At 45.7% G+C, this 27,601-nt stretch overlaps 1 protein-coding gene across 1 annotated transcript in view; it reads left to right on the top strand.

Moving 5' to 3' along the window:
- The window catches only part of STPG2 (sperm tail PG-rich repeat containing 2), a 980,631-nt gene that overhangs the window by 259,972 nt on the left and 693,058 nt on the right, over positions 1–27,601 (top strand). The window contains exons 8-10 of the mRNA XM_077476582.1: positions 4,135–4,242; positions 6,632–6,791; positions 16,699–16,862. Of these exons, the coding sequence (XP_077332708.1) occupies positions 4,135–4,242; positions 6,632–6,791; positions 16,699–16,862 (432 nt within the window). The remainder of the gene's footprint in view (positions 1–4,134; positions 4,243–6,631; positions 6,792–16,698; positions 16,863–27,601) is intronic.

The raw sequence follows: 27,601 nt of genomic DNA, 5'->3' as shown, positions 1-27,601 counted from the left end.
GGTGGAGTGAACCCCATTTTTGCTTGACAAAGAAAAACCTGGCCACAGCAGGTATTTTTAACTTTCTGATACCTCCTTTCTGGAGGTTTTATTAGATGTATTCTGACGTGGCCTGCAGTTCAGCAATTGACAAAGGATAGATATGTCTGCATGGAGGGTAAGTTCCCAGCAAGAGGTAAATAGAGCAGTTGAAGGAGGAGGGAATTCTGTGCCTTTTTTGCAAAATACATCTTGGAAGGACTGGTAATGTGGAGAGAGCATTGAATATAAAAAGATGTAAAACAACAGTTTAAAACATAAAAAAAAAACAATATTGTTTTCCTTCAACAATCACTTATAATATATATAATAATTGGCAGCAAAGGTTCATGTGTGTCACTGCCATTGAGAGGTGATACATACACGGTGGTAATGGTTAATACATATTGAAAAATGTAAATACGCATTTCCTTTTTTACCGATCTACTTTTTATATTTTTGACTTTGCTATCTAGGTTGATTTTGCCTGAAAGTTTATTTTGTTCCCTGTTTGACCATGGTGGTGCATCGCATATGCTATTTTTACAAAGAATTTAGTCTCTCGGTACTCTAAAGTGTTTATATGTGTCAAAAAATCTTTGTGACATTGTGCAGTTCAAGGAAAAATTTGTCACAAAGCAGTAGCATGCTGTGTGATTTGCTTTACTGTACATTAACACAATTTCCAACAATTTGTGAGACTAAAATCAAACTATTAGAAATGTATTGAAATGTAGTTTCAGAATATATATATATATATCCTATCTGTCTATCCTATCTATTAATATATTCTGTAGCCAAACATGCTTCTCTTTATCATGTTAGTATGTATGTTTCTTTTTTTATGATGTGAAATATTCTACATGAATTTATGTATTTCAATTCCATCCAGCAAGTGGACTCTTTTTCGGATTGTATTCTCCTATTGTAAACCTATTTATAGTCTGCAAGCCACCAATAAGTGACCAATAAGTGGCTTCCCAAGCTTATTATTAATCTACAAACATCCTGGAAACCACTTGTAGCTGTGATTGCGCTACATAGGGCTCATAAAGTAGATGTGCCACAGCAGTAAGCCAAGATCATACTCACAGGACTGTAGAATACACACGGCCCGTTCTCATTAGATTGAACATTTCTTCTCTTGCCATAGAAATCTCTACATAGAAATCTCCACAACTCTGGGAGAAAGCTTGTTTCATAAGTACACTTAATTTTGCTGGGGTTAAAGTATCCTTAACGTGATCTCTCTCTTTAGCCTTAGCTAAATGTAGAGCACTGTACCCGCTTAGGAGAGCTCTTACTGAAGTAGGTATAGCATACCGCTGCATCTTCAATGGAAGTGTGGGACGGTATACAGTCCCTGCCATCCACATGCCCAGCATATTCAGCCGCAAAGTCCACATTACTGCTAACACATGGTCCAGCAAGCATGGGCAGGAATGATATATTTCATTGACAGCACACTGGGTAACTCTGCTTGCAACTCGGAAGGATACTGGACAGGGCTCAGTGCTGCAGCTTGTTGTGCCCCCATGTCTCCATACATCTTGTGATAATGAGAGATTTGTCAGCTTTACCCCCCTTCTGCTCCTCCTCCTTCTCTATGCTCACTTCAGCTGAGTTGTCCTATGAACCTCAAGTACCCCCTAAGTGTTCAAAAGGCTATTCAATGAGTCAGGCTAAAGGTGCAATACAGTGCTTTAGCTGTTGTGTCTATGGACAGGAACCACCGGAGCAGAGATTCTTGCAGCTCTGCAGGGACAGGCCCAGAGGTGGTACACGCCACACCAGCTGGAGCCAGGAATGGGGGTCTGTGATAATGGTACAAACCTCCTGTCCACCTTTAGACAGGGAAAATTGGCACATGTGCCATGCCAGGCACATGTCCTCAATTTGGTGGTGCAGCGCTTCCTAAATAGGTACCAAGGATTGGAAGATCTACTAAAAAAAGGCCAGAAGGGTCTGTAGCCATTTCAGGTGATCATACACAGCCAGTACTTGGTTGACGGAAATTCAGCGGGAATACCTGCCCATAAACTGCCTGATTTGTGACATGCCCACCAGGTGGAACTCGACTTTGGCAATACACATGCAGCAAAGAGCCATCAATATGTACCTGTGTGAGTATGGCACAATAACAGGCTCAGGCCAACTCAGATTTTTTTCCCCCATGCAACTGGCTGCTCATAAAGGATGCATGCACTGTACTGTCACCATTTGAGGTGGCCAAAAGGATGGTGAGCCGTGATAGTGCATACATCAGTGACACAATCCCTGTTGTGTTCCTGCTGGAGCAGACACTGCATGGCATTATGGATAGGGCACTCGAGGTAGAGCAGCTGGAGGAAGAGGATTACTTAATTCCCTCTCAAGGCCCACTTTATGCAGACACCATTGTTCCTATGCCACAGAACACACAAGAGGAGAGAGAGGAGGAGGAAGAAGATTCAGTTTCGGAGGCATTGAAGCAGAGGAAGACATGCATCAAACAGTAAGAGATGGTTTTCCATCCCCAGAACCCTTGGGAGTAGTAGGCTGGGAGGAGGCAGTTCCAAATACTGTAATCCTCAGTGACCAATTTGCGGTGCATGGGCTCCCTCATGTTTCAAAGCCTGCAAAAGGACCCAAGAATACGTGGCATATCACTATTGGTTGGCAACCCTCCTTAAAGTGGTTATAAACCCTTTACAACCACTTTTTGCTACAGGTAGCCTATAATTAGGCTTAGCCTGGATATCTCCTAAACCTGCACGGTTTAGGAGATATCCCCTGTATTTGCATGTGCCGACGTCATCGGCACATGCGCACTGAAGCAAACTGAAGCAATGGCACGTACGTTACCAGCGGCTTCCGTGCGCATGCGCAGGAGCTACGTCATCGTGGCTCTGGCCAATCACAGCACTGGAGCCCACGATACCCGGAAGTAACTCTGGGAGCAATGGTGGCCGCCGGAGCAGTGAACGAGGACCGCTGTGGGGGCTTCGATCTCAGGTACAGTAAGTAATTCATAATGAGCTAGTATGCTAATCATACTACCTCATTATGCCTTTGTCTTGCAGATTTTTTTTTTTTGGTTTCTTTTTTTAGGGTTTACAACCACTTTAACCTCTGTTATAAGGGGGAAGTCTCAGAACGCATCCCGTCCCCGCAGAGAGTGCAGAAGATAAAATCCCTTGAGGACACCTTAAAGAGGAGTTTATTGAACGCTTTTCAAGACTCTGGTAGGTTACAGTGTAGTGGAAAACATAGTTTTGAGGCGTCTGTTGGTCAAGAGAGGAGCGGTGATGCATTTCTAAAATTTTTTAGTCCTCGCCACCCAGGGCTGTCAGCTTCCACATCTTATTAGCAGTGTCCCTCTGTGGTAGAGACACCAGAATTTATCCAAAAAATCTCTAATCTTGTTTCCTTTGCACTACATTGTGGCACTTTACAGATGGACTAAGGGGACCCCCAGGCACTATATTGAAAGGAATGTTTCATTCTTGTGCTTTCACTTTAAGCTTCAATAAATCACTGCTTATTTAAAAATTAAGTTTTTTCAAACTGGGCTGGTGTGGTTACACGAAGTCTGCGGTTGTGAGGCTGGTTGAATGTACTACCAAATTCTCTGAAATGCCTTCGGAGATGGCTTATGGTAGAGAAATGAACATTCTATTCAAGGGTAACAGCTCTGGTGGACATTACTGCAGTCAGCATGCCAATTGCACACTCCCTCACAACTTGCGACATCGGTGGCATTGTGCTGTGTGATAAAACTGCACATTTTAGAGTGGCCTTTTGTTGTGGCCAACCTAATGCACACCTATGCAATAATCATGCTGTCTAATCAGCATCTGGATATGCCACACCTGTGAGGTGGATGTATTATCTCAGCAAAGGAGAAGTGCTTACTAACACAGATTTAGACAGATTTGCGAACAATTCAATTATTGAGAGAGATAGCCCTTTTGTGTAAATAGAAAAAGGCGTAGATCTTTAAGTTCAGCTCATGATAAATAGGGGCAAACACAAAAATGTTGCGTTTATATTTCTGCTCAGTGTACATGTATGAACTTTTAGAATTTTTCTGCCTATTTTTTTTTTATGTGTGTATATTTATTTTTTTCTTATCAGGGTGTTCCAGGACCAGGAAAATATGAGATTGGACGGGAATTTGATATAGCAAACAGGCTGACCAAATCTGCTGATAATTCTCGACCTCCATTTCTGTCTTTGGCACAGGTAGGAAACGAACAAAAGTGGAGTCATGAACACCGGTATTGTAATTTTTCAGGTTTTTGTCTTAAAATTTAGGTAATAAATAGTGACAAAAAAAGTTGCTTGGCATTTTTAATTTTGGACAGGAGTACTGCCAATAATAACTGTTGTTTACTATAGTGACTTAATCTGTGAAATGTGAAATTTGGAACACCAAAGCTTTCCAAGCAACACCAACAGTGCTTATGGTAACATAATGTGAAAGTAAACCTGTCTATAGACAATCAGATGTCTTTTAGTATAACTGTTATTGAGAGATTTACCTGTCACTAGTGATATGGCTGAACCTGGCAGATTTATAGTCAAGCTGCAATATAATTAAAGAGGTGAGCATGTGATATCTGCTGGAAAATCTTACAAGCAATTGTAAACACTTCCAGTAGTTGTGAGTGCATTATCCCCATTATGTTAAAGTGTTACTAAACCCACAACAGTAAAATCAGTCTGTATATGCAGTAAAGCATGCTTGTTATACTCACTGTGGGACCTAAGGGGTGAATCCTCTGCATTGTGTAAAATGGCTGTTTGATCCTGTATGCACAGATCCTCCACTTCTTGCATTGTCCCCATAACATGTCAGTATAAGACAGAGCTACTGGAGTCAGGCTGCACATGCTCAGTTTGGTGTGTATTGCTAGAGATTTTTTATTTTGGGAGAGTGCATTTGATCAGCACAGGGCTAATCATCACAGTCCAGACAGAGGGTCGGGGGTCCTGCATCCTGACAGGACAGCTCAGTGCAGTATGAAAACTCCTCCTACAAGCTTTAACCTGATAGAAGTAAAAAGACTGCTATATATACCTCTGATGAGAAAAGGTAATTAGCAGTTTATATTTACTAAAATGATTGCATTTCCATGGTCTATGTACTGTAGAGACCAGATATAGGGAATGCAGGGCCTTGGGTTTAAAAATGATAATTTTATGGTGTAAGTTTGTTCTGTATACATAAATTGTATAATGAGTTATTTTTTTCCCCTTTCTTTATATAATCAATATTCAAGCACCGAATAAGATAAGATTTAAAGACAACAAAACACAGAGTTGCAAAATGTTGTTGCTATGGCTCCTAGATAAAAATAAAAATGTATATGTATTTTTAATACAATTAACATGTAGTTTTGTACATTGAACTGTGCGGGTGGCAGCAGCGATGCAGAATTTAATTTAAAGACACTAATCTAAATATAGTAATTAAGGTAATTCTCTTGCAAACTCCATTTTTTTTTTATATTTTATGTTTAGCATATATATTCTGCCATTTCTGTCACCAAGAGTCTTTGTCAAGCTCATACGGAGCTATTTCCTGGTTAGTTTTATTAATTATGCCCCTTTAAATTTTCTAATCTCCTGCAAACTCCATGACAGCCTGTGTAAAATATACAGATGCTGTCACAAAAGCAAGTTGATTAGTACTGGCAGTGTAGTTAGAGGTTTGCTTTGGTACATCAAGGTTAGCTCTTTCAGAGAATTCCAACATGACTCACCAGGGTTCAATTACTAAAAGCAAATATGCTGTTCACTTTGCAAAGGAATGTTCCCTAAGCTATGTGCAAGGACAATAAATAAAAAATGATTGGATGATGGAAGTCAGCAGAGCTTCATCTTATTCACTAAGCTCTGGTGAAAATTCCCTTTGCAAAGTACAACATCCCTAAAACAAAGTGAATAGTCTATTTGCCTTTAGTAAATTAACCCCACTTTGGTACAGTCATACTGTGCAAAGATCCCAGAGAAAAGAATCTAGAGCTGTGCAATATTATCCGCATGTACATTCACTAAAACTGGAGAAGCGTTTTCAATAGTCTTTGCACAGATTTGCTTTTATGCCTTGTACACACGGTCGGAAATTCCGATGGAAAAGGTCCGATCGGATTATATTGTCAGAAAATCCAATCGTATGTGGGCTCTATCGGACTTTCCGTCGGAAATTCAGATGGAAAAAATTTGAGAGCTGGATCTCAAATTTTCTGACAAAAAAATCTGATCTGACTTTTTCCGATCATTTGTAGAGAATTCCGATCGGACAAAGTGCCACGCATGCTCAGATCAAATTACGAGACCAAAGCTATTGGCTACAAGCCTCAACGTAGTTCGGTCGTAACGAACAAACGTCATCACGATTTTCTGACAACTTTGTCCGACCGTGTGTATGCAACAAAGGACAAAATCAGTCGGAAAAAATCTGACGGATTTTGTGGTGGGAATGTCCGACCGTGTGTACGGGGCATAAGAGTGTTCTACAGTTGTTGGAAAAGCTCAAATGCATTGGTGTCACTAAACATTTTTACTGCCTTTGCAGCTGTCGGTTAGTTCAGAATATTTTATTTTCTTTTCTTGTGTGCCACACTAGCGATTTCTGCCTGTGAAATCAATCACCCCAGCCCCAGGTGCCTATAATGAACAGCGTACAGCATTTGAGACTTTGAAGAAAACATCAAGCATGGGACAAATACCATTTGGTTATAAGGCAGTGCGCTTTATACAAGACTCAAGATTGCAGAAAACACCAGGTGAGCAATTAAACTGGGAACAGGACTGGGGACCCATTTACAAATCTCTACTTAAAATACATTAGGTGTTACAGCATGTTTTATGCTTTTTGTGCATATTGATCATATATTAAAATGTCTTTAATAATGTATTATGTACATATCGTAAGGGTACTACATGTATTTTCTTAGTAGTGGCATGTACTATAACATAAATGAAACAAAGCAAGATAAAATGGATGATGTCTAGCTTAGTTTTTTCTACAAAGTATTAAAAGTCTTATTTCCTGACACAGGCATGACAGCATGTATCTATGGGTATAAGCTCTGCTCTCTGCCCAATTACAGAACCGGTTATACTATATAAATAAGTAATTTCCCATAAGACAACATTCTTTTTTTACTCAGTGTTCAGCCAGTTGGAACTGTTTAAATCAAGAATTCTTACCTTCCAGCCTCCCAGTGTCGCAAACTGTTGGGAACTTTGTTGTCCACTAATTCACTTTTAAAGTGGGCCCACTGGTGGATGAGAACCTAAGGCCGCGTACACACGGGCGGACTGTTCGCCCAACTTTGTCCGCTGAACAGTGTTTCAGCGGACAGTCCGCTCGTGTGTGGGCTTCAGCGGACAGTTTCAGCGGACTGTTTGACGAACAAAGTCTTACGGAATTTCCGTAAAACTGTTCGCTGAAACTTGGTTTCAGCGGACAGTCCGCCCGTGTGTGGGCCAGTCCACTGTACTTTCGAAATGAGCGGACTGTTCCCGTCCGGAGAAAAGTCTGCTCATTTCGAGCGCATCTCCAGGTAGGCGGGGCCCGAGGAAGGAGACGTCGCGGGCTCCGCCGCCTGGTATGGACTTAAAAGGGAACTCCAACGCCGAAAAAAATCGGCGTGGGGGTTCCCCCAAAGTCCACAACAGACCCTTGTCCGAGCACGCTACCCGGCCGGCCAGGAAAGGGGGGCGAGCGAGCGCGCCCCCCTCCTGAGCCGTACCAGGCCGCGTGCCCTCAACATGGGGGGTGCCTTGGGGAAGGGGGGCCGCGCGGCCCCCCCACCCCAAAGCACCTTGTCCCCATGTTGATGAGGACAAGGGCCTCTTCCCGACAACCCTGGCCGTTGGTTGTCGGGGTCTGCGGGCGGGGGGTTATCGGAATCCGGGAGCCCCCTTTAATAAGGGGGCCCCCGGATACCGGCCCCCCACCCTATGTGAATGAGTATGGGGTACAATGTACCCCTACCCATTCACCTGTAAAATAAAAGTACCCAAAAAAAAACACAACACACGAGATAAAATATTTTATTGCACAGCTCCGGGGGTCTTCCGTCTTCGGGGGTCTTCTCGCCGGACTCCTCCGCTATCTTCTTGTAGCTCTTTTGCTAGCGGAGGAGTCCGGCTTTCTTCCTCCCCGCCGCCGGCCTCTTCTCCCAACTTCGGGGGTCTTGTCCCCCTCTTCGGTTCTTCTGCCGGGCCACCGCGCCTTCTTATAGCTCTTTTGCAGGCGGTGGCCCGGTCTTCTGTCGCCGCTGTCGCCGTCGCCTTCCGTTCTTCTTCTTCTTCTTCTTCTTCTTCTTCTTCTTCTTCTTCTCCAGGAGATGTTGACACGTCGCTCTCTCCGGCCGGAATGCCAGAGCCGCGCTGCGCGGCCACTTATATAGTGACAATGGGGCGGTGTCACATGGTATATGTCACATGGGTTGGTCACATGGTGACCCCGCCCCCTTACGATGTCATAGTCCCCATGTGACATCAACCCATGTGACCAACCCATGTGACATATACCATGTGACACCGCCCCATTGTCACTATATAAGTGGCCGCGCAGCGCGGCTCTGGCATTCCGGCCGGAGAGAGCGACGTGTCAACATCTCCTGGAGAAGAAGAAGAAGAAGAAGAAGAAGAACGGAAGGCGACGGCGACAGCGGCGACAGAAGACCGGGCCACCGCCTGCAAAAGAGCTATAAGAAGGCGCGGTGGCCCGGCAGAAGAACCGAAGAGGGGGACAAGACCCCCGAAGTCGGGAGAAGAGGCCGGCGGCGGGGAGGAAGAAAGCCGGACTCCTCCGCTAGCAAAAGAGCTACAAGAAGATAGCGGAGGAGTCCGGCGAGAAGACCCCCGAAGACGGAAGACCCCCGGAGCTGTGCAATAAAATATTTTATCTCGTGTGTTGTGTTTTTTTTTGGGTACTTTTATTTTACAGGTGAATGGGTAGGGGTACATTGTACCCCATACTCATTCACATAGGGTGGGGGGCCGGTATCCGGGGGCCCCCTTATTAAAGGGGGCTCCCGGATTCCGATAAGCCCCCCGCCCGCAGACCCCGACAACCAACGGCCAGGGTTGTCGGGAAGAGGCCCTTGTCCTCATCAACATGGGGACAAGGTGCTTTGGGGTGGGGGGCCGCGCGGCCCCCCCTTCCCCAAGGCACCCCCCATGTTGAGGGCACGCGGCCTGGTACGGCTCAGGAGGGGGGGCGCGCTCGCTCGCCCCCCTTTCCTGGCCGGCCAGGTAGCGTGCTCGGACAAGGGTCTGTTGTGGACTTTGGGGGAACCCCCACGCCGATTTTTTTTCGGCGTTGGGGTTCCCCTTTAAGTCCATTCCATGCGGCGGAGCCCGCGACGTCTCCGTCGCGGGCCCCGCCTACCTTGACACGCGCTCGAAATGAGCGGACTGTCCTCCTCATGTGTGGGCGAGTCCTGTACATTTCAAAAGTTGCGCGGACTTAGTACGACGAACTTAGTCCGCTCAAAAAGTGCCGTGTGTGGGCAAGTTCGTTCATTCAAAAGTTTGAGCGGACTGTTTGACGAACTTAGTTTCGGCAAACAGTCCGCCCGTGTGTACGCGGCCTTACAGATGGAGTTCTTCAGACAATGGAAGAGTCTTTCTACTTGTCAGAGGATCAGGATGACTCTGGCAAAGAGATCCCGTGATTGGTGGAAGGAACCATGGAATCTATTCAACTGTCACCAATTAAATCTGGACCCAATATTGGCAAACAGTTTTAGATGGGTCCACGTTGGGGTGGGGTACTTACTTCAATGCCCTTTTAGTCCAGGGCCAATGGAAGAACAGACAAAACAAAGTTTCCAGTGTGATCGAATTGAGAGCAGCCTTTTGGGCCTTGAGGGCAATTCAGGGGCAGATTCGGGAAGCCAATGTGGTCCTTCACATGCACAAGAAGAAAGAGATCACATACGTCCATCGCCAAGGTGGAATGTGGAGCCGAGTACTCTTGGCAGAGGTCTCACCCATAAAGACATGGGCTCAGCAGAATCTGGCAAACCTGTCAGCTGCTTATTTTCCAGCCTCTCAGAATTTCCTAGGAGATACTTTGAGTCGCAGGTCTTTGGACAACAATGGACGGTCCCTGAACCAGTCAGTTTTTCACTGGATCTGCAAATAGTGGGAATATCCAGTTCTGGATTTGATGGCAACTCCAACCAACACAAAATTCAAACTCATTTTTGCAAGGGTGAAGGGTAGAAGCAGAAGCAGTAGAAGCTCCAGTTGGGTTTGAAAATTAGTATGTGCATGCCCGCCAATACTGCTGATCTTTAGACTGCTCAACAGGATTCACAGGCATCCAGGGCTGGTAATAGCAATCATTTCTCTGTAGCCTTGGTTGCCATTGCTATAATCTCTGGCAGTGGAGCCTCCAATTCTGCTTAATATCAGATCTGCTCCAGCAGGGGCAGGAGTTACATCTAAACCCAGTCAAGCTGAGAGGAAAGGAAGCTGAATGATCATTAGCAGTAATTGAAACTTTACTGAAGGCAAGAGCTCCTATGACAAATCATACTTTTTCCAGAGTATGGGAAAAGTTTGCTACCATTGCTAAAGCACAAGGTTTTGATCCCATGTCACGTTTAGAATCATACATATTAAATTTCCTTAGAAATGGTCTTACGCATAAACACACTCAAGCCCCGTACACACGATCAAATTTTCAGACAGGAAATGTTGGATGACAGGCTGTTGTCGTAAAATCCAACCATGTGTATGCTCCATCGGACAATTATTGTTGGGCTTTTCCCCAACAAATGTTGGCCAGCATGTCTTCAAACTTTCCACCAACAAATGTGTGTTGTCAGATTTTCCAATCGTGTATAAAAAGTCCAAAGTACAAACATGCATGCTCGGAAGCAGAAGCGGTCGGTCTTGTAAACTAGCATTTGTAATGAAGAAGAGTTAACATTGGTGACATGGCAAATTATGAAATCTCCAAATGCAATGCAGCGCACAATTCTCTTCTTTAATGGTAATAATAATAATGAAGCTGATTTGCTGGTAATACTGATGGAGTTATTGCACATTTTCAAAGGCTTTTTTTTCTAGTGATATCAAGAATAATATTATTATGTTTTTTTTTTTATTTGTGCAAGTTACCACAACACCATTATCGCATAGTTTATAAGAACAAAAATACAACTATGTTGGTGTCCCTTGTCAATTTTACATTGTATTTTTTAAAATGTAACTACCTTCTCCCAAACTGTCATTTGAAGTAAAACACATAGCCAAATATTATTCTCCACAATTTTTTTTATTGTGCATAAAAAAAAAAAAAAAAAAAATATATATATATATATATATATATATATATATATATATATATATATATATATATATATATATTAGACATGTTATCTGCCAATAGAATTTAACCAAAAAGTGCATTCTATGCATCCAAAAATATAGAAAATATACCAAATCAAATCATTATTCAGCCAAAAAAAAATGTCAAAGAAATAACTCAAAGGCCAATAATAAATAACACGTTATCTCCTCCGATTCCGCAACATGTCTAGTTGATGAACAGCCATTCAGAAACAAACTGAAAAGCAGAATGAAAAACGCAAAAAGAAAAGTGCAAATCCACACTCACCAAACTTCTACTAACATCATATTAGCAGAAGGAGCCGAAAGGGTGGCACTAATGAGCTGAAAAACCACTACGTTCATAATTGTTGGCCAACCACTGTGTGACCGTGTGTATGCAAGACAAGTTTGAGCCATCACACTTCGGACAAAATTCCACGGTTTTGTTGGAGGAAAGCCCGATCGTGTGTACAAGGCATCAGAGTACAGGTTATAGCTCTGTCCTTGCTAACAGGAGTAAAGTGGGCTACACACCAACCAGTTTGCCAATTCCTTAGAGCATGTGCTAGAATCCATCCTCCAGAAAGATCGTTTGTCCCCCCCATGGAATTTATAAGTGGTACTGGACGTTCTCTCCCAGTCATCCTTTTTAGTAGATCCATCCCCATCATCATGGAACGTGACATTCAAAGCAGTATTTCTCATAGCCGTGATGTCAGGAAGGAGAGTATCAGACATCCAAGCTCTAGGCTACGAGTGTCCCCGCACTGTGGTATGCTTAAATAATTTTTAATTAAATTACATTTTGAACTCCTTTAAGAACTACTATGGGAAGTTCCTGCGCTATCTGTGCTCAGTAAAATGTATAGAATCATAAAAAATAGTCTACATTATCTACCATATAATCAGCAATATCTGCTATAACAAATGACAGAGCATAACAATAATAATGTTGGTGTCCCTTGTCAATTTTACATTGTATTTTTTAAAATGTAACTGCCTACTCCCAAACTGTCATTTGAAGTAAAACACATAGCCAAATATTATTCTCCACAATTTTTTTTATTGTGCATTAAAAAAAAAAGGAAAAAAAAAAAGGAAAAAAAAAAAAATATATATATATATATATATATATATATATATATATATATATATATATATATATATATATATATATATATATATATATATATATATTAGACATGTTATCTGCCAATAGAACTTAACCAAAAAGTGCATTCTATGCATCCAAAAATATAGAAAATATACCAAATCAAATCATTATTCAACCAAAAAAAATGTCAAAGAAATAACAGAAAAAGGCCAATAATAAATAACACGTTATCTCCTCCGATTCTGCAACATGTCTAGTTGATGAACAGCCGTTCAGAAACAAACTGAAAAGCACAAAATGAAAAGCGCAAAAAGAAAAGCGCAAATCCACACTCACCAAACTTCTACTTACATGAAATTAGTAGAAGGAGCCCAAAAGGTGGTGCTAAAGAGCTGAAAAACCACTACGTTCATAATAGTTGGCCAACCACTGTGTGACCGTGTGTATGCAAGACAAGTTTTAGCCAACACCTTTCGGACAAAATTCCACGGTTTTGTTGGAGGAAAGTCTGATCGTGTGTACGAGGCATCAGAGTACCGGTTATAGCTCTGTCCTTGCTAACAGGAGTAAAGTGGGCTACACACCAACTAGTTCGCCAATTTACTAGTTCGCACGTGCTAGAATCCATTCTCCAGAAAGATCGTTCCCCCCCCCCATGGAATTTATAAGTGGTACTGGACGTTCTCTCCCAGTCACCCTTTTTAGTAGATCAACCCCCCCCCCCCCCCCCCCCAAGCTACTTATTTTTTTTTTAAAGTGTCCCTTTAAGTAAGTGCAAAGAATGTACTGAGCTGCTGAACAGTTTGGAAGACATACAAAGTAATGTGGGATGGAAAGGGTGTCTGGGAGACAGTCAGGGATTGGACCCATTGAGAGGAATGCCCAGATATGAGACCACGCTTGTAAAGAAGAGCTCAGCACAGGGATGGTGGGAAACCCTTATAATGGGCACAGCGGGTGTATAGACCTGGGAACTCAGCACAGGGATGGTTGGAACCCCTCATAATGGGAACAGCAGGTGTACAGACTCGGGAACTCGGCACATGGAAGGTGAGAACCCCTTATAATGGGCACAGTGGGTTACAGACCCAGGAACTTGGCACAGGGAAGGTGAGAACCCCTCATAATGGGCACAGCAGGTGTACAGACCCAGGAACTCAGCACAGAGATGGTGGGAACCCCTTATAATGGGCACAGCAGGTGTACAGACCCAGGAACTCGGCACAGGAATGGTGGGAACCTCACATAATGGGCACAGCAGATGTAAAGACCCGGGAATTTAGCACAGGGATGGTGGGAACCCCTCATAATGGGCAGAGCAGGTGTACAGACCAGGGAACTTGGTACAAGGATGGTGGGAACCCCTCATAATGGGCACAGCAGGTGTACAGACCTGGGAACTCGTCACAGGGATGGTGGGGACCCCTCATAATGGGCACAGCAGGTGTACAGACCCAGCTACTCAGCACAGGGAGGATGGGAACCCCTCATAATGGGCACAGCAGGTGTACAGACCCAGGAACTCATTACAGGGATGTTGAAAACCCTTCATAATGAGCACAGCAGGTGTACAGACCCAGGAACTTGGCACAGGGGCAATGGGAACCCCTTTATTGGGCACAGAAGGTGTACAAACCCAGGAACTCGGCACAGAGATGGTGGGAACCCCTCATAATGAGCATGGTAGGTGTACAGACCCAGTAATTTGCACAGGGATGGTGGGAACCCCTCATAATGAGCACAGCAGGTGTACAAACCCGGGAACACAGTACAGGGATGGTGGTAACCTCTCATAATTGGCACAGTGAGGCTACAATTGATGGGCACCGTTTTACCTAGCAGTAATGGTAATTAATCACCTGATAAATGGCAATTTACAGCCCTACATTACTAACAATTGAATTTTTCAGTTTGAGCCCCCCCCCCCCCCAAAAAAAAAAATTGGAGCACCAGCCGCCACTGCCTGTACTAGAGAAATATATCTTTCTTGGATGTGTCTTTTTCCTCTTCCACATGTCCCCAATAGTTAGACATACTCATAGGGTAAGAACCAACCATTGCTCATTGATGATCTTGTACCGCCATGTTCTCCTGTTCTGCTCCAACCACACATTGCTCATTGATGATCTTCTATCGCTATGGTCTCCTGTTCTGCTCCAACCATTGCTCATTGTTAATGTTGTACCACCATGTTCTTCTGTTCTGCTTTTTATTTTTTCATTTTATTTTTTTATTTGTACATGAAGGGAATCTCCCATCCCCCCATTGCCCATCTTCAGGGAATTTACCTCCACATTACTCAACCTCTGTACAGATCGTTCATTCAAGCCGTCCTCCATCAATCTCCCAGTGTTCATACAATTTTATGTCCATTGACCCCGCCCTAATAATGGTGGAAATTGCCAAAAGCAAATGATTGAGTGAATATAACAAATCTAATATTAGATTATATTTATATGTTATTTTACAATCAAACATTTTCCCGCATTGTTATACGGCATACTGTATAAGCAAGATCACCTTCTGTATAATTCAATAAAAATCTATTCTTAAATAAAAAAAGAAATAAAAAAAAGAAATAGAGCATACATGGCGTGATATCTTTTAAAAAAGGTTTTATTATAAAATAATATCCACTCACATGTTAATCTTTCATGACAAGCATATAAAATGCTGTGCAATCAGCGGTTTGCATTCCAAAATCCAGAATTTGTTACAGCAGATATTGTTGATTATATAGTAGATATTGTAGAGAATTTTTTTATGATTCTATATATTTTACTGAGCACAGATGGGAAAGTTGCCACTTTCCAGATAGGGGAGTTTTGAGGACTCTCCTGCCTCATCATCCTAAAGTTAACACACCATTCTATATTAATAAAGACATTGTCCTTCCAACTGTGCAAGGAAAATCATCTACAGTGCCTCATGATCTGGATGTCAGCCTGAAACTATTCATAGAGATGACATCATCCTTTAGAAAGACGGAAGATCTGTTTGTTATCCCGGGCGGGTTTAGAAAAGGGCTTACCGCGTCTTCCAAGACATTGTTTTCATGGCCAGTGGTGGCCGGCGGCAAACAGTACCATAAAAAATGTTGGAATCTCCTATGGATCTGAGGGTCTACTCTACTAAAAGTAGGGTGGCCCCCTGGCCAAAATTTAGAGGAGAATCTCCAGAGTTGATATGTAGAGCCATGACCTTGTCTACATTCAGCACATTTATAGCCCATTATAAAGTGGATCTGGCAGCTAGTACAATTTGGTCTTTCAGTATTGGACAGATGTAATGATTAAATAAAACACTTCTGCATTATCCTTCCTTGTCTGTTGTGTGCTACATCACATATGTATATGCTCTCATGGTTGTGTCAGGAAAACAGAAAATTGTATACTTACCTTACCATGACAGAATATAGGTCCCTCCAAAGGGCTTTGTATTGAGTATAGTTACAAGAATGCTGCTTTATGGGAAATTACTTATGTATATAGTATAACCAGTCCTGTAATTGAGCAGGGGGCAAAGCCTACACAAATACATATGCTCTGTCATGCTAAGGTGCGAGGAAAGGAAAATTACCATCAGGTAAGTATACAATTTCCTGTTATAAATGTATTGTCATTGCTGCCCCCTTCAGAAGATGCTAGCTGCCCAGCAATAATACTGATACTTTGGCTTTTGTGATATGGAAGAAGTAAGCAGCTTGTAAGTGAGACCTTACAAACAGCACTCTTAAGGCCTGTGTCAATGAGCTTTGGGCTTGTGTTGATATCATCTATTTAAGATGCTTCTAGGATAATTTGAAATTCATTTATAGGTGTATTTGACCTGCAATTGACCTTTCTAGATCTGCATTTGACCTGCTTCTAACAGGTTTTGCATTCTCATTGACTTGTATGAGCATGCAAAACCTGCTTGAAGAAAGTGAAAGCCAATTGACAAAAGGCCTTAGGGCTTGTTCATACTTTGTGCAAGTTTAAGCACTGCATTTTACAATGCACAACGTGTCTGTTGTGACTGGCATTCTGGCTTATGGTGGCTTGAGCTTGCAAAGCTTAGAGCATTGCTTACTTTTTGAACTTTATTGAAATGTGACATATAATTCAGTTCTATGGACCACAGCATGTATTACTCTCATGATAGGTTGCCTAATGTTGCTGCAGAAACAGTAATATTGATGTTCATACTAATGCCAATAAGAAATATTATTTTTTTAGGGCCAGGCTCTTACGAAATGTTTAGTTATGGAATTGCAAGTGAGAGTCTGAAGAGAGCAAACTTGGAGTGCTCAAAAAGGGGAGCATTTGGATCTTCTGCTGTACGTGCCTTGTCCATCTCCAACAGCGATGCAGTATGGACTCCAGGACCCAGTCACTATGTAGTAAGTTTGATTGACTACCTTCTCTAGGAATATCAGTGTACAGAGGTGGCTCCTTACTTACAGTCACCTAAGGCCTCGTGCTCACAGGGGCCTCACAGTCTGCAGCTTCCTAATTTGTCCAACAACAGGGATTTTTTTCTAGCGGAACTTTAGCAGAGTGGCCAAAAAGTTTGCTGGGGGACGCATAAGCTGGGCTCATATAGTGGAAGGAGGAGACGAGTGATATCATTCACACTCTGACTACGGCAGTCGCACTTGAAGCTGAGTCTGTGTAGAAGAAGAGTGATGCATATAGCCTGACTGCAGCGCTCACTGTGCTGTAAGCCTGTACAAGTGCTGTGGAAACAGTGGGTGGAGATAAGTTGTGCAGCCGTCTTGTTAATGGTAAATTATTGGTTGGCATTTGGTAATCTTTCAGGATGGGGTACAGCTTTGTCTATTAATGCTGCTTCTGCTTGGATGTGGCTCTGAGACTGTATCTCTTAGCTGGGGCTGTCTCTTAGCTGGATCAGACTCTGTGTTAGCTGTATTGGGCTGCCTCTTAGCTGGATTGAGCTGTCTCTTAGCTGCATTGGGCTGTCTCTTACCTGGGACACTCTCTTAGGTGGATTTGGCTGTCTCTTAGCTGGATTGAAATGTCTCTTAGCTGGACTGGACTGTCTTAGCTGGATTGGACTGTCTCTTAGCTGGATTGGGCTGTCTGTTAGTTGGATATATAGGTATATTGCTTTGCTGGAAATATGGGGGATGTCTCTTTGCTGGATATATGGCAGATGCCTCTTTGCTAAATATATGGGGGGTGTCTCTTTGCTAAATATATGGATCTCTCTTTGCTGGATATATGAAAGATGTCTCCTTGCTGGATATTATGGATGGGCCTGTGGTTCGAGTCGAACGTAAGTTCGTCTCAAACATCGGGTGTTCGTTTGTGCTAGAACAAACCGAACATATGGGCCATTCACCGGAAATTTGAGCATCGCGGAATACCCCATAATGCACTGCAAGATCGCAGTGCATTGCTGTATGATGATTGGCCAAAGCATGCACCTGACCTGCATGCTTTGGCCAATTACAGCGTGCTCTGCTGAGAGAGTCATAATTGACCAAAGGCAGGGGGCCTTTGGCCAATCATGGCTCAGGGGGAGTCCACACCCCACACTATATAAGGTCACTTACACGGCGGCCGCGTGTAGTGTTGTTGGCGTGGACAGAGTGATAGCTTGAGTTAGATTAAGCAGGCAGGTTATTCAGTTAGTAGCATATACAGTCAGTGTGTATTAATGTATTAATATATATTTTAATGTATTTAATGTAATGTATTTAATGTAATTGATGTGTGTATATATATAAGAGGGCCAGTATGGTGGCCCGTAATTATGGGAGGAGCCTGGAGGGTATATAATCAGACCACCCACAACGGTCTGTGTCGGTTCCAGTGCAAGGTACTGCACATCAAGGGGCCGACTTGTCTCAGCTCCCTCACGGTCGGCTATCTGTGTGTCCAATCGTAGGTGCACTTCGGCTTCTTCATTCGTGGTCTTCGTCGGCGGTTCCCGCTCATGGTCGCAGATAAGTAGTATCCGAATCTTTTCATATCATGTGCAAACTTGCGGCTTATCATGCTTACTATCCTGCACCCCTTTCGCAAAACCTACCTCTGAGTTGTTGACACTCATGTCCCGACGTTGTTCGGCACAGCCGAGTCGCTGTCAGTTGTTCTCCAATATCACTCGCCATAGGCTTCACTGGTTATAAAATTCACTGTTCTCATCCTTTTTTGAGATAAACAGGTATTGTTTGTATGGGTTTCTGTGGCTGATTGAGGTGTAATTAAACCCACCTGATGTCTTTCCTGCACTTGACTAGCCTGGGGGGATGGGTGGTTGATAGGTGTTTGGTTTCACAGTAAGGAATGGCATACACTCTACAACCAATTCGTATCAGATACTCCTTACTGCCAATTTATATCAGATTCATCTCATACATTTTTGAGCTGATCCGTGTCAAATGCATTGCAGAGGCTGACTCTGCCAACTCACTGCATGTCCACGTAGTTGTACCTTCGAGATCGGTCGTATATCTTCATCGATTGCCCCACGCTCGGACCGCTACACACTCGCTGTCGCAGGTAGGACTTTGTTGTTACCGCTCTTCTAAACTCCAATAGTTACCTTATCATGTTCGTTTATCATGTTCATTTTGCAAAGTCGCACTTACGCCACTTATGTCTGTCATCTTTCATGTATTTCATCCTTTCTACCCAACGCGGGTTTACTCGAGCCGATCACTTCACGGTCGATGCGGTCAAATCCGACATTCAAGCCCCTTACTCACCTCGCATCTACGGCCGATTCGAAATCTAGTCGCAACTTCGCTTCTATGTTTCGGATCCTCGGCAATCACAAGCCCCTTCAACCGTCATCACCATTTAGTTGATTCGAACCCAGCCATATCATTGGCAATAGTGATGGACGAACTTCCGACGGGACGTTTCGCGAACGCGAAACGCGAACGGGCACAAACGTTCGCGAAAACGACCGTTCGCCGCGGGCTCCATTGACTTCAATGGGAGGCGAATTTCGCAAACCTTTAGGTCGAATTTGCGGCCACGGGGTAATTATTAGGGGGTAGCACGTAGTCCCACCACCTGGACAATAGCATAATACATGTATGAGGTGAATTTGGGATCGATAACTACAAGCATTTTTTTTTTATTTGGGAAATTGTTCTGACAATTCAGGACTATGGAGCTAATGAAGGCAATGGAGGAGAGGGAAGGTCAGGGACCAGGGTAGGCAAACAAGAGGGTGCAGGAGATACAGAGCACTGACAGCAGCACCGTAATACAGAGCACTGACATCAGCACCGTGACATACAGCGCTGACAGCAGCTCCGTGACATACAGCGCTGACAGCAGCTCCGTGACATACAGCGCTGACAGCAGCTCCGTGACATACAGCGCTGACAGCAGCTCCGTGACATACAGCGCTGACAGCAGCTCCGTGACATACAGCGCTGACAGCAGCACCGTGACATACAGCGCTGACAGCAGCTCCGTGACATACAGCGCTGACAGCAGCTCCGTGACATACAGCGCTGACAGCAGCTCCGTGACATACAGCGCTGACAGCAGCTCCGTGACATACAGCGCTGACAGCAGCTCCGTGACATACAGCGCTGACAGCAGCACCGTGACATACAGCGCTGACAGCAGCTCCGTGACATACAGCGCTGACAGCAGCTCCGTGACATACAGCGCTGACAGCAGCTCCGTGACATACAGCGCTGACAGCAGCTCCGTGACATACAGCGCTGACAGCAGCTCCGTGACATACAGCGCTGACAGCAGCTCCGTGACATACAGCGCTGACAGCAGCTCCGTGACATACAGCGCTGACAGCAGCTCCGTGACATACAGCGCTGACAGCAGCTCCGTGACATACAGCGCTGACAGCAGCTCCGTGACATACAGCGCTGACAGCAGCTCCGTGACATACAGCGCTGACAGCAGCACCGTAAGCAGCCCCAGGAGGAAGTCAGCACAGCACAGGGATGGTGTGATCCCCTCATAATAAGAACCCCCAGGAGGAAGTCAGCACAGCACAGGGATGGTGGGAGCCCCTCATAATAAGAACACCCAGGAGGAAGTCAGCACAGCACAGGGATGGTGGGAACCCCTCATAATAAGCAGCCCCAGTAGAAATATGACACCGCTCAACCTCTTCAAAGAGGAGGGTAGGGGCATATAGTACGGTGTGCTTTTTTGGGTCAGGGAAGTGAGCCAAATGAATTAAGAAGGTCTGTGTGCTTGATTCCAAAAATTGTTTATAGACATATACATGGTCTACTGATCACATGTGTTGAATTCCTCCGAGATCCATGCCTCATTCATTTTTAGAAATGTGAGGTAGTTAACACTGTGGTGAGCTAGGCGAGTACGCTTATCGGTCACAATCCCCCCTGCTGCGCTGAACGTCCTTTCGGACAGGACACTGGATGAGGGGCAAGCCAACAGTTCGATTGCAAATTGGGCAAGCTCTGGCCAGAGGTCAAGCCTGCCCACCCAGTAGTCTAGGGGTTCATCACTCCTCAGAGCGTCCACATCGGCCGTTAACCCAATGTAGTCGGACACCTGACGGTCTAGGCGTTCCCTGATGCTGGATCCGGATGACACCTGTCGATGGGTCGGCTGAAAGAATGACCTCATATCCGAAGTCACCAACACATCTTCAAACCGGCCTCTTCTTGCAGGCGCTGTTGGATTGGTACCCGCAAATCCTTCTCTGGGAGTGGGAATTGCTCCTCTGCCAGCGCACGCAAAAGCAGAATGCAGCATTTCTCGAAGCAAGGCCTGGAAGTGCTGCATTCTGACAGCCCTCTGCGACGGCGGTAACATTTCCGCCATTTTGTGTTTGTACCGGGGGTCTAAGTACGTTGCCACCCAGTACTGGTCCTTGACCCTCATGCTTTTTATACGGGGGTCCCTATTAAAACACTGGAGCATGAAGGCCCCCATTTGCACTAAAGTGGAAGCGGTGTGGTGGCCTGGCTCCTGCTCATCATCCAGGATAATGTCGTCCTCTTCATTCTCCTCTCCCCATCCTCGCACAACAGGGATCCCAGAAAGGTTTAAAGCATGCTCTTCTTGCTCCTGCTCATCCGCCCCGGCACCATCCTCCTCTGACTCCTCATCAGACTCCTGTTGTTGACTTGTCTCAGATAGAGTAGCCCCCCCTGGGAATTCATCCAGCATTGCGACTTCCTCATCTTCCCGCTCCTGCTCCTCCACAGCCTGATCAATGACACGACGCAATGCACGCTCCAGAAAGAAGGCATAAGGTACCATGTCACTGATGGCGCCATGGCTGCGACTGACCAGTTTGGTGATCTCCTCAAATGGCCGCAGAAGTCTGCATGTGTCGCGCATGAGCAGCCACTGGCGCGGTGAAAAAAAACCCAGCTCCCCAGAACCGTTTCTTTCGCAGAGTTCATACAGGTAGACGTTAACTGCACGTTTCTGCTGGAGCAGCCTATCAAGCATATAGAAGGTTGAGTTCCATCGCGTCGGGCAATCGCAAATAAGACGTCTGACCGGCAGATGGTGTCGCCGCTGAATGTCAGCAAGGCGAGCCATGGCCGTGTAAGATCTTCTGAAATGGGCCGAGATTTTCCTTGCCTGCCGCAAGATGTCCTGGACCCCAGGGTATTTGACAAGGAATCGCTGCACGACCAAGTTTAAGACGTGTGCCATGCACGGCACGTGCGTGATTTTGCCCTGTTTCAATGCGCTAAGCAGATTGGCACCGTTGTCACACACCACTTTACCAACTGTCAAATTGAGCGGTGTTAGCCACTCATCTGCCTGTGAACGCAAAGCTGAAAGGAGTGCCGGGCCAGTGTGGCTCTTTGCTTCCAGGCACAACAGACGCAGCACGGCATGGCAACGTCTCACCTGGCATGTGGAATAGGTTCTGGGGAGCTTGGGCGGTGCAGTGGAAGAGACGCTAGCAGCGGAAAAGGAGGAGGCAGCTGAGGAGGAGAGGGAGGAGGATGGAGTAGGAGGAGGAGAAGAAGAGTCAGGCCTGCATGCAATCCGTGGCGGTAAAACCAAATCTACACGGGTGCCACGGGTTACATGCTTGACGGCCGTCAGAAGGTTCACCCAGTGGGCAGTAAAACTGATATACCTTCCCTGCCCGTGTTTGCTAGACCACGTGTCTGTGGTCAGATGTATCTTGGCACCGACACTGTGTGCCAGAGATACATTCACTTGCCGCTGAACATGGCCATATAGCTCTGGGATGCCCTTCTCTGAGAAATACTTCCTTCCTGGGACCTTCCATTGTGGTGTTCCAATGGCCACAAATTTGCGAAAGGCCTCCGAGTCCACCAGTTTATATGGCAGTAGTTGGCGGGCTATGAGTTCTGACAAGCCAGCCGCCAACCGTTGGGCAAGAGGGTTATCCGGCGTCATCATTTTTTTACGCTCAAACATTAGGCCCACGGAAGCCTGCCTTTTTGCAGAAAAATGTGAGCTTGGCGTGATGGAAGGTGGAGTGGAGGACAATTGTGAGGAGAGAGGAGAAGGAGAAGTAGAAGACGAGGCTGGACGGTGAGAGCCTGCAGTGTGGCTTTGTGTGTTCCGTTGCTCCCACTGGGCTCGGTGATGGCTGCTCATGTGCCTTCTTAAGGCGGTCGTCCCTAGGTGAGTATTGGGCTTACCGCGACTAACGCGTTGACTGCAAAGATTGCAGATGGCAACGCTATTGTCAGCAGCGGACACGTTAAAAAAAGCCCACACTGCGGAGCCATGTGCCGGTGTCCTGGGAGCGCCAGATGTGACCGTACATGGTCGATGACTCGCTCCTGATACATTTGCAGTCTGCTTTGTCCCTGCTGTGCAATGTAAGTCATTGCTGCTTCTCCTCCCTATCTGCTGGTCCATATCTCCCTCTGAACTCCCCTCCTCTTCCTCTCTTGTGGGCACCCACGTGACATCACTAGACACGTCATCATCAACGTCACCTTCCCCACCGCTATAAGTAGAGTAGGCAGCAACACCGGGGACCAACCTCCTCCTTGGGCTGATCTGGGTACTGGCGTCAGACTGCTGAGTAGCGCTTGTTGCTACCTCCTCTTCCTGATCCAATACCAAGAGTGGCTGCGCATCAGAAATGTCCTCTTGATATGGATCGGAAAATAATTCCAGTGACTCAAGCGGAAGGTATGTGGTGGTGGTGGTGGTGGTCGTGTTGTTGGTGGTAGTGTCTTTGGGGGTGCACATAGCAGAGAGTGAAGAAGAGGGTGCAGATCGAGAGGATGAGGAGGGTGCAGAAGAGTAAGGCTGAGCGAGCCACTCAACCAAGTCTGGTGCATCCTTTAAAGTAATTGAACGCACCTTCTGCAACTTCCCACTTTGGCTCAAGCCTGTTGCTCCTGCCCTACCCCTACCACCCCTGCGGAAGGGCCTGCCTCTTCCTCTGCATGTCATTTTTTAAATGACCCTGTGACAAAACTCTTAGTCCCTATACCGCTGAAGGACTGCTGCAGTATAGGTGAGCGGTCAGCAGTGGTGCACGTCAACCCTATCTATTGTGGACCTATAGCGGTCCTTACAGAACAGCAGACTGTACCGCACTCAAGCCTATGTACCGTAGCACCCTATACCAAGTTACCAGTCCTTATAAGAACTTTTGTGGACCAAGCAGGTTGTGTATTAGTGTTTAGCAGACTGTACGTCAGTCCCTATACCGCTGAAGGACTGCTGCAGTATAGGGCAGCGGTCAGCAGTGGTGCACGTCAACCCTATCTATTGTGGACCTATAGCGGTCCTTACAGAACAGCAGACTGTACCGCACTCAAGCCTATGTACCGTAGCACCCTATACCAAGTTACCAGTCCTTATAAGAACTTTTGTGGACCAAGCAGGTTGTGTATTAGTGTTTAGCAGACTGTACGTCAGTCCCTATACCGCTGAAGGACTGCTGCAGTATAGGGCAGCGGTCAGCAGTGGTGCACGTCAACCCTATCTATTGTGGACCGATAGCGGTCCTTACAGAACAGCAGACTGTACCGCACTCAAGCCTATGTACCGTAGCACCCTATACCAAGTTACCAGTCCTTATAAGAACTTTTGTGGAACAAGCAGGTTGTGTGTTAGTGATTAGCAGACTGTACGTCAGTCCCTATACCAATGAAGGACTGCTGCAGTATAGGGCAGCGGTCAGCAGTAGTGCACGGCAACCCTATGTATTGTGGACCGATAGCGGTCCTTACAGAACAGCAGACTGTAACGCACTCAGGCCTATGTACCGTAGCACCCTATACCAAGTTACCAGTCCTTATAAGAACTTTTGTGGAACAAGCAGGTTGTGTGTTAGTGATTAGCAGACTGTACGTCAGTCCCTATACCAATGAAGGACTGCTGCAGTATAGGGCAGCGGTCAGCAGTAGTGCACGGCAACCCTATGTATTGTGGACCGATAGCGGTCCTTACAGAACAGCAGACTGTAACGCACTCAGGCCTATGTACCGTAGCACCCTATACCAAGTTACCAGTCCTTATAAGAACTTTTGTGGACCAAGCAGGTTGTGTGTTAGTGATTAGCAGACTGTACGTCAGTCCCTATACCAATGAAGGACTGCTGCAGTATAGGGCAGCGGTCAGCAGTAGTGCACGGCAACCCTATGTATTGTGGACCGATAGCGGTCCTTACAGAACAGCAGACTGTAACGCACTCAGGCCTATGTACCGTAGCACCCTATACCAAGTTACCAGTCCTTATAAGAACTTTTGTGGACCAAGCAGGTTGTGTGTTAGTGATTAGCAGACTGTACGTCAGTCCCTATACCAATGAAGGACTGCTGCAGTATAGGGCAGCGGTCAGCAGTAGTGCACGGCAACCCTATGTATTGTGGACCGATAGCGGTCCTTACAGAACAGCAGACTGTAACGCACTCAGGCCTATGTACCGTAGCACCCTATACCAAGTTACCAGTCCTTATAAGAACTTTTGTGGACCAAGCAGGTTGTGTGTTAGTGATTAGCAGACTGTACGTCAGTCCCTATACCAATGAAGGACTGCTGCAGTATAGGGCAGCGGTCAGCAGTAGTGCACGGCAACCCTATGTATTGTGGACCGATAGCGGTCCTTACAGAACAGCAGACTGTACTGCACTCAGGCCTATGTACCGTAGCACCCTATACCAAGTTACCAGTCCTTATAAAAACTTTTGTGGACCAAGCAGGTTGTGTGTTAGTGTTTAGCAGACTGTGCGTCAGTCCCTATACCGCTGAAGGACTGCTGCAGTATAGGGCAGCGGTCAGCAGTAGTGCACGGCAACCCTATGTATTGTGGACCGATAGCGGTCCTTACAGAACAGCAGACTGTAACGCACTCAGGCCTATGTACCGTAGCACCCTATACCAAGTTACCAGTCCTTATAAGAACTTTTGTGGACCAAGCAGGTTGTGTGTTAGTGATTAGCAGACTGTACGTCAGTCCCTATACCAATGAAGGACTGCTGCAGTATAGGGCAGCGGTCAGCAGTAGTGCACGGCAACCCTATGTATTGTGGACCGATAGCGGTCCTTACAGAACAGCAGACTGTAACGCACTCAGGCCTATGTACCGTAGCACCCTATACCAAGTTACCAGTCCTTATAAGAACTTTTGTGGACCAAGCAGGTTGTGTGTTAGTGATTAGCAGACTGTACGTCAGTCCCTATACCAATGAAGGACTGCTGCAGTATAGGGCAGCGGTCAGCAGTAGTGCACGGCAACCCTATGTATTGTGGACCGATAGCGGTCCTTACAGAACAGCAGACTGTACTGCACTCAGGCCTATGTACCGTAGCACCCTATACCAAGTTACCAGTCCTTATAAAAACTTTTGTGGACCAAGCAGGTTGTGTGTTAGTGTTTAGCAGACTGTGCGTCAGTCCCTATACCGCTGAAGGACTGCTGCAGTATAGGGCAGCGGTCAGCAGTAGTGCACGGCAACCCTATGTATTGTGGACCGATAGCGGTCCTTACAGAACAGCAGACTGTAACGCACTCAGGCCTATGTACCGTAGCACCCTATACCAAGTTACCAGTCCTTATAAGAACTTTTGTGGACCAAGCAGGTTGTGTGTTAGTGATTAGCAGACTGTACGTCAGTCCCTATACCAATGAAGGACTGCTGCAGTATAGGGCAGCGGTCAGCAGTAGTGCACGGCAACCCTATGTATTGTGGACCGATAGCGGTCCTTACAGAACAGCAGACTGTAACGCACTCAGGCCTATGTACCGTAGCACCCTATACCAAGTTACCAGTCCTTATAAGAACTTTTGTGGACCAAGCAGGTTGTGTGTTAGTGATTAGCAGACTGTACGTCAGTCCCTATACCAATGAAGGACTGCTGCAGTATAGGGCAGCGGTCAGCAGTAGTGCACGGCAACCCTATGTATTGTGGACCGATAGCGGTCCTTACAGAACAGCAGACTGTACTGCACTCAGGCCTATGTACCGTAGCACCCTATACCAAGTTACCAGTCCTTATAAAAACTTTTGTGGACCAAGCAGGTTGTGTGTTAGTGTTTAGCAGACTGTGCGTCAGTCCCTATACCGCTGAAGGACTGCTGCAGTATAGGGCAGCGGTCAGCAGTAGTGCACGGCAACCCTATGTATTGTGGACCGATAGCGGTCCTTACAGAACAGCAGACTGTAACGCACTCAGGCCTATGTACCGTAGCACCCTATACCAAGTTACCAGTCCTTATAAGAACTTTTGTGGACCAAGCGGGTTGTGTGTTAGTGATTAGCAGACTGTACGTCAGTCCCTATACCAATGAAGGACTGCTGCAGTATAGGGCAGCGGTCAGCAGTAGTGCACGGCAACCCTATGTATTGTGGACCGATAGCGGTCCTTACAGAACAGCAGACTGTAACGCACTCAGGCCTATGTACCGTAGCACCCTATACCAAGTTACCAGTCCTTATAAGAACTTTTGTGGACCAAGCAGGTTGTGTGTTAGTGATTAGCAGACTGTACGTCAGTCCCTATACCAATGAAGGACTGCTGCAGTATAGGGCAGCGGTCAGCAGTAGTGCACGGCAACCCTATGTATTGTGGACCGATAGCGGTCCTTACAGAACAGCAGACTGTAACGCACTCAGGCCTATGTACCGTAGCACCCTATACCAAGTTACCAGTCCTTATAAGAACTTTTGTGGACCAAGCAGGTTGTGTGTTA

The sequence above is a fragment of the Lithobates pipiens genome, unplaced genomic scaffold, assembly GCF_037356315.1.
Source record: "Lithobates pipiens isolate NorthernLeopardFrog02 unplaced genomic scaffold, aLitPip1_a1.2 Scaffold_13, whole genome shotgun sequence".
In the NCBI taxonomy this organism is placed as follows: Eukaryota; Metazoa; Chordata; class Amphibia; order Anura; family Ranidae; genus Lithobates; species Lithobates pipiens.
The sequence above is the reverse complement of the archived record's forward strand: the minus strand, read 5'-3'. Positions and strand labels throughout refer to the sequence as shown.